The following is a 10,517-nucleotide window of genomic DNA, read 5'->3' as shown; positions in this document are numbered from 1 at the left end:
CCTAGGAGAAGCAATGAGTTTCCTAAACCAATAATAATAAACACACATACTGCTCACATGTTGTTCTAATGACAAGGTGGTGGCTGATGCCACCATGTATGAGTATACGTGACATGACACTGCAAAGATTTGAACTTTGGGTCCATAATCACTACGCCATCATTGAAAGCACCATAGTTAGAGTAACATGGTAGCTTTGAGAGTGTTTGTTCTTTTTATGCATTTCATAGGGTGAGAGAACGCATGAGTTGAGTGTCCGCCCCCCCTAAATATATGCCTACATAGAGACAGGACATTATGACAATGCATGCATGAGTACTAGTTTTCACATAATGTTGTCAAGCTCCAAGATACCAAGTTCACGCCTAAGTTAACAAAATCTTGCCTCATCCAATGGCTTGGTGAAAATATCTGCAAGTTGCATATCTGTGCCAACATGAGCAATGTCAATATCACCCTTCTCCACATGATCTCTCAGGAAGTGGTACCTAATGTCAATGTGCTTGGTGCGGGTATGATCTTTGGGGTTCTCAGCAATATTAATGGCACTTTCATTATCACATAGAAGAGGCACATGTCTATAAGTGATACCATAATCCTCTTCAAAGTGCCTCAGCCATAGTAACTGAGTTGCACAACTGGCGGTTGCAATATATTCAACTTCGGCAGTGGAGAGGGCAACACAATTTTGCTTCTTTGAGGACCAACTTACCAAGGAGCATCCAAGAAATTGACATGCGCCGGAGGTAGATTTACGATCCACTTTGTCTCCAGCCCAATCCGCATCCGTGTACCCAATGAGATCAAACTTAGCATCCTTGGGGTACCATAGAACCAACTTTGGGGTGTGAACAAGGTATCTAAGAATATGCTTAACCGCCTTATGATGGCTTTCCCTAGGGGAAGCTTGAAATCTAGCACACATGCATACACTAAACATGATGTCTGGTCTAGATGCACAAAGATAAAGCAATGAACCAATCATAGAGCGGTATTTAGATGGGTCGAAGGGGATACCGTTTGAGTCTTTAGTGAGTACAGTTTTGGTTGGCATGGGGGTCTTACATCGGCTAGCATCAGACATGCCAAATTTTTCTAGGATATCCTTGAGGTATTTGGCTTGAGACAAGAAAATTCCTTCTTGAAATTGTTGAATTTGAAAACCAAGGAAGAACTTCAAATCCGCATTGAGTGACATTTCAAAATTCTTCGTCATTGATGCCGCAAACTTCTTGCATAAATGAATGTTAGGAGAACCAAAAATGATATCATCTACATAGATTTGGCATAAGATCAAATCACCTTTGTCCCTCTTAGTAAAAAGAGTGGGATCGATCACCCCTCTCACAAAACCATCATCGAGCAGAAACTTCTTAAGATGATCATACCAAGCACGAGGTGCTTGTTTGAGACCATACAAAGCCTTATGAAGTTTATACACATAGTCTTTGTGATCGGGGTCAACGAACCCAAGAGGTTGTGATACATATACTTCTTCTTGTAGAGGACCGTTAAGGAAAGCACTCTTCACATCCATTTGATGTAATGTAAAGCCATTGAAAGCAGCATAAGCAAGTAAGATGCGAATGGATTCAAGACGGGCAACAGGGGCAAAGGTCTCACCAAAGTCCAAACCTTGAACTTGTGAGTACCCTTGTGACACTAACCTTGCCTTGTTGCGGATGATTACGCCATTCTCATCTTGCTTGTTCTTGAAAATCCACTTTGTTCCAATGACGTTGTGTTCCCTAGTTGGCCTCTTGACTAATGATCACACTTGATTGCGCTCAAAACTATTCAACTCTTCTTGCATAGCAATAAGCCAATCGTTGTCTATCAACGCATCTTGTACCTTGAGAGGCTCAACACTAGACACAAAAGAGAAGTGAGCACAAAAGTTTGTCAATTGTTTACGAGTGACTCTACCTTCCGATATGCCGGTGAGGATTTATCAACATCAACACGACCGGCCACTCGAGGCATGATGGAGGTTAAGGTTTCGCGAGGTTCAACTTCATGTCCATCATCCACGTCCTCAACATATGGATCATTAATGTGTGGTGGAAAATCTTCTTCTTCTCTTGCATTTGTTGAGGTTCATTGTCAATGATTGCACTTTCTTGTTCTTGCCCTTGAGGATGATCTTGTTCTTGATGATTATCATGAAGAGGAACTTGATCATCATCTTGTACTTGGACTATGGGCATTGATTGAGTAATAGGCTTGTGGTGGTATGGGTGTGAAGTAGTTTGATGGTGTGTGAGGCCTTCATCTTCTTCTTCATCATCATGAGGGTCTTGTTCCATTGGAAGAAGTGCACCAACACCCATCGTCAAGATATCTTGAGAAGAATCTTCTTCACCTACATCACTTAGATCAACTTGCTCCCCATGGGAGCCATTAAATTCATCAAACACCACGTCACAAGTTTCTACAACACATCCATTGGATTTGTTGTAGACTCTATAGGCGTGAGAGTTTGATCCATAACCAACAAATATGCCCTCAATGGTTTTAGATTGAAATTTTCCTAACCGCTCTCTTTTGTTGAGGATGAAGCATTTACACCCAAATACACGAAAGTACTTGACATTTGGCTTGTTCCCGGTTAGGAGCTCATATGGAGTCTTCCAATATCGTGCGGAGGAAGAGCCGGTTTGAAGCATGACATGTAGTGTTGACGGCCTCGGCCCAAAAACTATGTGGCGACTTGTATTCATCCAACATGGACCTTGCCATCTCCACAAGGGTGCGGTTCTTCCTTTCTGCAACACCATTTTGTTGGGGAGTGTATGGAGCTGAATATTGATGCTCAATCCCTTCATCACTAAGAAATCCTTCCAAGGTGTAATTCTTGAACTCGGACCATTATCACTTCTTATTGCCAGATTTCTTTGTCAAACTTGCGTTGTGCTTGCTTGGCAAAATCAATGAAGGTGATCTTCGCTCGTCTTTGGACTTGAGGAAAAAACACCCATGTGTATCTTGAGTAATCATCACAATGACAAGTCCATACTTTTTCCCACCAAGACTATCCCATGAAGGAGGCCCAAACAGATCCACATGAAGGAGCTCCAAAGGCCTTGAAGTAGACACAATATTCTTGGGTGGGTGCTTTGATTGATGTTGCTTCCCGGCTATGCATGCACTACACACACGATCTTTCTCAAAAGAGACATTTGTTAGTCCAAGGATGTGATTTACCCTTTAAGAGATCTTGAAGATTTCTCATGCCGACATGGGCTAGCCGGCGATGCCATAGCCACCCCTTGTCGGCCTTGGCCATTAGACAAGTTGCATGGAATGTGCTCTCTTTCGAGAAATCAACCGTGTAAAGGTTGCCATCCAACTCTCCAACAAAGGCCACTTCGAGAGTATCTCTCTTAAAGACTTTCACATCCGTTAGTCCAAATAGTGTATCATAACCAACAGAAGCCAATTGGCGAACAGAAAGCAAATGGTATTTAAGGGATTGGACAAGCATGACATTTGCAAGAGACATGTCATTTGTGATAGCCACCTTACCCAAACCGAGTACCTGTCCTTTTGATCCTCCACCAAACATAATGCTCATAAATGGTTGAATAGCTTCCATGAAATCGTAGAGCAACTTGCTATCTCCGGTCATATGATTGGTACATCCACTATCAATCACCCATTTTACTCCACCGGAGAAGGCAACCTACACACAATTATGACTTGGTTAGAGGCACCCATTTTGCAATGGGACCTCTCAAGTTAGTCACAAGGGTCTTAGGGACCCAAATAGCATAAAACTGCATTTCGAGGACCAACAAACTTTGCATAAACTTCTCCATCCTTAGTCTTACGAAGTAGACATAGGATGGAGGCATGAACTCTTTTGGCTTGTTGAGGTGGGCATGCCCCTTGTGGCCTTCCACCAAACAACCTTACCTTTCTCCTTGTGCCCTTCTCGTAAAAGTTTCTTTTAGAGGGGTGGTGCACTTTTGAGAGGATGTCTTCTTCTTGCTTGTGCTTGGGTCAAACCCGAGTCCTTCTTTGGCAAACACTTCATTGTGTTGGCTCAACACCTCATTAAGGTTCTTTTGCCCTTGAGCACATGTCATGAGCCCTTTCTCGATTTGAGCTTTGAGAAAGCGATTCTCCTCAAGAATAGATGCTAGATCACTACTAGAGTTAGTAGTACAAGCATCAACATTGATAATAGGAGAAGAGTAAGCCTTGGCTAGAGTTTCAAGATAAGTAAGCTTGAGTGTCTCAAAACTCTTTGTAAGAAGGTGAGCTCTTCTTCCTTGGTCTTGAGGGACACGATAGGAGCTCACAATCCTTAGAGAGAGAAGCATTAGACTTTCACAAGCTTACTTTTATCATTCATCAACTCTTCGCAAGAGTCATAGCCTTTTTCAAGGAGGCAAGATCTCTAGTATGAACATCAATGTTTGCACCAATTTTTAAGCATAGTTCATCATTGCGTGCTTCCTCATATTGGACTTTCGCTCAAGGATTTCATATTTTCCTTTTCCTCGGTGACGAGGGTTTCGAGTTCCTTAATGGAAATGGTGTGCTTACTCACCATCTCCATAAGCATACGAAACATAGTGAGCTTCTTTCCTTTAAGAGAGCACATGAACTTATTTAGTTTAGCAAGCATAGGATCATTTATATCATCATCCTCATAACTATCCTCCGCATCAAGATACTCATCACTAGGAGTAGGAGGAGTGAAAAGAGGAGGGTTTGATCGTGGGGTTACCTTGACCTTGTCAGGAGAGTGTTGGTCCTCTCCATCTTCTACCACGGCCTTCGCCATGAGACACTTGTGAGCGTTGCCCTTGTAATCCTTCATGTAGTTGTAGGTGACAACTTCACCACTCTTGTTGACTAGCCTCAATGTGTTTTGAGAATCTTGAGCAACTCCGGCAACACCACTAACATCATCCGGATCGGATTCTTCTTGAGCAACCATTGCTTTCCCATCTCTCTTCTTGAGCTTGGAGTTCAAAGGATTTGGCAACTTCTTCTTGGGAAAGGTCTTGGGAAACCTTGGTTTATCTTCTCTCTTCTCATAAGGGCACTCGTTGGAGAAGTGGTTGGTTTCTTCACAGTTGTAGCATTTTCTTACTTTCTTCTTTTGAAACCTTCCCTTGAATTTTCCCGCGCTAAACTTCTTGACAAAGAGAGCCATGTCTTCATATGAAGGGCCCTCATCGGATTCAACCTCATCACCATCTTCTTCATCATCATCATTCTTTCTTCTTCACTTTGCTCATCTTCACATACATGCTTGGCCTTCAATGCAAGATTGATTCTTCGACGATGGAGTACCATGCATGGCAAGATGTTTTGTAGCATTTGCCTTTGACTCTTCAAATAGTTGGAAAGTGGATATGATGTCATGTAGTCATTTCCTTGAAGGCATGGTGTTGTCTTATGTCCCATACCATCTGATGGTGATATGGAGCAAGAGCATGAGCAACTTGTCCACAAGGAATCGCTTAGTCATGTTAAATCCATCTTGTGTCTTGTCACACTCACATGACTCAATATCAGCGGTGAGAGTCATGAGACGCTCAAGGAGTTGATTTGGAGTTTCACCTTTCTCCATACAAAAGTTTTGCAATTGCCCCTTGGCAATTTCATATTGAGCACTCCGGAGGGTGGAGGTACCGGTCTTGATCTTATAATACTTTCCCATAATTCCTTGGCACTTGTGATGTGTATGAAAGGTCTCCTTTGCTTTTCAACCATACCTCTCCTTATACACATGGATTGCAGTGTCATTGAGATTCTTGTCATAAATTTCTCTTGGTGTAGGATTCTTTGGATCAACCACATGGTAACCATACTCCAAGATCTCTAGCATCTCATCATTTCCATATCGAAGATGATCCTGCATAGCAACTCTCCACAAAGCAAAATCGGAAGTGGATCAAGTAAAGGAGGTTTGCCTTGAGTTATATTTTGGTTTCTCAACTTGGGGTCTTGCATAAAGCCAAGGAACACTAGAGTGTTCATTGCTAGGAGGTTGTTGACCAAGTGACGGAGTAGGCACAGTTGGTCTCGAAGCCGCACCACCCGAAAGTGGTGCAAGCACCATGGACAATGTGGCTATCCTCATTTGGACCAAGGCCTACAGAAGCATCATGCTCCTCCTTTTGCTTAGCAAGGGCCCGTTCTAGATCCTCAGAAGTAAAGGTCTTGACTTCAGAAGAAGCCTCGCCTTTAATCCTTTGGATCTACAACAAGGGGAGTCCCGGGGTTCATCTCGCTCTAGGCGGTTACACCACAAAAATAGGAGCAGAGCTCTGATACCAATTGAAGGATCAAGATGGCCCTAGAGGGGGGTGAATAGGTAGAAATACAAATTTTAATTGTTACTTGGCAATTTTAGGCAATAGTGCAGAATATGAAAGTGAGCCTAACAATTGCAAGTGTGATGCTAAGAGCTAAACAAGATAATCAAGTAATACAAGTAGATGAGTAAGCTAGCACAATATGATATAGGTAAGTGCAGACGAGACAAGTAACCACAAGTAGAGAGTTAAGGTTAGGGATAACCGCAACTCCGAGAGACGAGGATGTAAGCCGATGTTCACTTCCTTGGAGGGAAGCTATGTCACCGTTTAGAGAGGTGGGTGTTACCACGAAGGCACACCAACGCCACGAAGGCTCACCCTATTCTCTCTTTGAGACAACACCACGAAGGCGTTTCTCAACCACTAGTGGTAGACCTTGGGTGGTCTCCAAACCCTCACAAACTTTTCCGGGGGTAATCACAAGGGTCGATTACTCTTGAAAGACTCCTACCGCCTAGGAGTCTCCAACCTCCAAGAGTAACAAGAACGATGGAAAAGCTCAAGACTTGCTCAAGTCACAAATTCCTTTGGTGCAAAGAAGGGGAAGGAGTGGATCTATCACTTGTCAGACAACTTCTCTCAAATGCTCTCAAATCCCTTGGGGATCTAAGATTTGGTGTGGAGGAGTGAGAGAGAGAGTGTAATGTGTTCTAGGGTTTGTTCAAAGTGAGTGGTCAACCCTATCCCGTGGGAAGAAGGCTATATATAGTGGTACTGAAAAGCTAGCCGTTTGGCCACTTAAGGCACAGGAGCTGCCGGACGTCGGTGGGTACCGGACGACCGGTGACACAGATCGGACCGGACGTCCGGCCGGGCAGCCGGTCGTCCGCTTGCTGGAGTATAAATCTGACCACGGAAAACAGCACAGGTAGCGGACGTCCGGAGAGTAGCACCGTCACCGCCTGACCGGACGTCCGGAGAACCGGAAATCCGTTAATTATGAGTTCTGTTAGATGTATCGGACGTCGGAGAAAGTTACATCCGCTAATAAGGGTTCTGTTGAGAAAGTACAGATCAGTGGGCGCCAGATGTCCGTCAGTTGTGAAGCTGTGCCAACTGATTCAAGAACAACAAAGAGACCGTGCACACAATGGTGAAAACTAAGAGATGATAAGAAAAAGTGTTTTGTGGATTTTGATCAAGTCTTTCACATAACCACACGATCCCCTCTTAATAGTGGGATCCCTATACTCAAGACAAATCGAAAGAAAGGGCCAAAGCCATTTGTCTTGTATTCTCCGCTCTGAGTAATATGTACCTCTTTGTTTGTAGTCATGATCCCACACACATTAGCACTTGAACATAATCCTGAAGATATACTTGATAAACAATGAATTAGTCCCAAAAATGCATGTTTCATCAAACATCAAAATAAGATTAATAAGGGCATGATTGCACTTTCACAAGGGCCTTCGCAAGCTCAGACCCTTGCGTCTAAGGGTCACGCTCCAAGGACTCGTATTTTTTTGACGAAATCCTAGAGCTCTTGCTGCACCTCGCCGACTCAAGCCTCTTGCTTCTCGCGCTCGGTGCGGTCCTTCGCCGCTTTGTCTTCGGCCTCGGACAGCGCCTCCTTCAGGGCCGCCACTTCGGTCGTGGCCCCTAGCAAAATTCAATGATGATCCTATGACTTGGAAACCACATTCTTTTTTATTCCTTATCAATATACGGACGGGTATTACTTACCTTTCTTCTCTTCGAGCTGCCTCTTGGTAAGGCCGAGCTCTTTTTCGGACCGCTCAAGGTCCCGCTTCAGTGCGGAGACCTCCGCAGTGCGAGCGGCAGCGGCTAGCAGCGAAGCCTGCTTATTCACATAAGACACATTGTGATTATTATTTGATCCTCTGTTCAGCCTTTCTTCGCGAACGTCAAACAGAGCATCTGGGGCTACTGTCTATGCTATAACATTTTCTTATAAATCGATTACTTACCTCAAAGCCTATTAGGAGGCTGGCACAGGCTTCAGTCAGTCCGCTTTTAGCGGACTGAACCTTCTCTACCACCACACTCATAATAGTGCGGTGCTCTTCGTCAATGGAAGCGTCGCGAAGCGCTTCCAGCAAGTTGTCCGGTGCCTCTGGATGGACAGAGGCCATCGGCACAGACGGCTCGCCTCCCTTAGCGAGGGGTCACCCGACAGAGTCCGAAACCATGGGAGGTTCCGGCGCAGTATTCGGCCGGGGGCCGAACTTGCTGCCCCCGTCATTAGTGCCCATGGGAGCCTTGCCTCCCATGCGCCCGGCATCTGGGAGGTCGCCTTGGGGCGCCCCTAGAACTACCTTCCCTTGGCTTGGTGCCCTTCGGGACAACACCTCGGCATCCTCCGTTGGGCGGGGGGAGGAGGCAGTCGGGAGCGAATCACTGTTCATCTCCGAAAGGCCCAGAGACCCATCCGAAGAGGATACGTCGAGACGGTCCTTGGGTGGGCTGCATGATCATGTTCGGCATGATAAGAAATAATAAAACGAAATATACCAGAACTGTTATGGTATCCGGATACTTACGTCTTCGCCAGGGGCTTATCCCTGGGCAACCACTCCTCGTCGTTGAACGCGGTCGTGGTGGAGCGGTCCGGAAGGAGGGCTCTTCCCTTCTTGGACCCTTTGGCCTCCCCGGATGGGGCGGCCTTCCTTTTCTTATCTCCCTCGGCTGGATGGGGAGAATTTTCCTCTTCCTCCTCCTTGTCTTCGGGGGAGGAGTGCGTCTTGGTGTTATCGGATAACGATTCCGATACAACCTTGCGCCGGAGACCTTTCCTGGTCCCCGCGGCCTTCTTCTTGGCCTTCTTCTCCGGCGCCTCATAGGGTGCCGGAACTAGCATCTCCGTCAGGAGAGTACTGATACGTCTCCAACGTATCTATAATTTTTGATTGCTCCATGCTATATTTATCTTCTGTTTTGGACATTATTAGGCTTTATTATTCACCTTTATATTATTTTTGGGACTAACCTACTAACCGGAGGCCCAGCCCAGAATTGTTGTTTTTTTTGCCTATTTTAGGGTTTCGAAGAAAAGGAATATCAAACGGAGTCCAAACAGAATGAAACCTTCGGTACGTGATTTTTGGAACGAACAAGATCCAGGAGACTTGGACCCTACTTCAAGCAACCAACAGGGAAGCCACAAGGTAGGGGGCGTGCCTGCCCCCCCAGGAGTGCCCTCCACCCTCGTGGGCCCCCTGTTGCTCCACCGACGTACTCCTTCCCCCTATATATACTTACGTACCCCCAAACGATCAAATAGGGCGCCAAAACCCTGATTCCACCATCGTAACTTTCTGTATCCACGAGATCCCATCTTGGGGTCTGTTCCGGAGCTCCGCCGGAGGGGGCATCGATCATGGAGGGCCTTCTACATCACACCATAGCCCTTCCAATGAAGTGTGAGTAATTTACCTCAGACCTACGGGTCTATAGTTATTAGCTAGATGGCTTCTTCTCTCTTTTTGGATCTCAATACAAAGTTCTCCCCCTCTCTTGTGGAGATCTATTCGACGTAATCTTCTTTTGCGGTGTGTTTGTTGAGACCGATGAATTGTAGGTTTATGATCAAGTTTATCTATGAACAATATTTGAATCTTCTCTGAATTCTTATGTATGATTGGTTATCTTTGCAAGTCTCTTCAAATTATCAGTTGGTTTGGCCTACTAGATTGATCTTTCTTGCAATGGAGAAGTGCTTAGCTTGGGTTCAATCTTGCGGTGTCCTTTCCCAGTGACAGTAGGGGCAAGCAAGGCACGTATTGTATTGTTGCCATCGAGGATAACAAGATGGGTTTTTTTATCATATTGCATGAGTTTATCCCTCTACATCATGTCATCTGCTTAAAGCGTTACTCTGTTCTTATGAACTTAATACTCTAGATGCATGCTGGATAGCGGTCGATGTGTGGATAATAGTAGTAGATGCAGGCAGGAGTCGGTCTACTTGTCCCGGACATGATGCCTATATACATGATCATACCTAGATATTCTCATAACTATGCTCAATTCTGTCAATTTCTCAACAGTAATTTGTTCACCCACCGTAAATACTTATGCTCTTGAGAGAAGCCACTAGTGAAACCTATGGCCCCCGGGTCTATCTTCATCATATTAATCTTCTAACACTTAGTTATTTCATTGCCTTTTATTTTAATTTGCATCTTTATCATAAAAATACCTACCGCAAGAGTGCTT

The 10,517-nt window shown here is 44.9% G+C and overlaps 1 protein-coding gene across 1 annotated transcript; it reads right to left on the bottom strand.

Annotated features, from left to right (window-relative positions):
- Positions 1–4,494: 4,494 nt before the first annotated feature.
- LOC125525290 lies at positions 4,495–5,220 on the bottom strand. The gene is made up of 2 exons (XM_048690284.1): positions 4,683–5,220; positions 4,495–4,593 (listed from the first exon to the last, which is right to left on the bottom strand). The coding sequence occupies exons 1-2, from the start codon at positions 5,165–5,167 to the stop codon at positions 4,548–4,550; spliced, it is 531 nt and encodes a 176-aa protein (XP_048546241.1). The 5' UTR covers positions 5,168–5,220; the 3' UTR covers positions 4,495–4,547.
- Positions 5,221–10,517: the final 5,297 nt, after the last annotated feature.

The sequence above is a fragment of the Triticum urartu genome, chromosome 7 (assembly GCF_003073215.2).
Source record: "Triticum urartu cultivar G1812 chromosome 7, Tu2.1, whole genome shotgun sequence".
Classification (NCBI taxonomy): Eukaryota; Viridiplantae; Streptophyta; class Magnoliopsida; order Poales; family Poaceae; genus Triticum; species Triticum urartu.
Note: the sequence above shows the minus strand (reverse complement) of the source record. Positions and strands in the feature narration are given on the sequence as shown.

Excerpts from the sequence above, each read along its gene's own strand:
- LOC125525290 (XM_048690284.1), bottom strand. The coding sequence starts at position 5,167 with ATGGCTCTCTTTGTCAAGAAGTTTAGCGCGGGAAAATTCAAGGGAAGG. Across the intron at positions 4,594-4,682 it reads CCTCCTACTCCTAGTGATGA|GAAAGAAGCTCACTATGTTT; the intron begins GTATCTTGATGC and ends GCTCTCTTAAAG.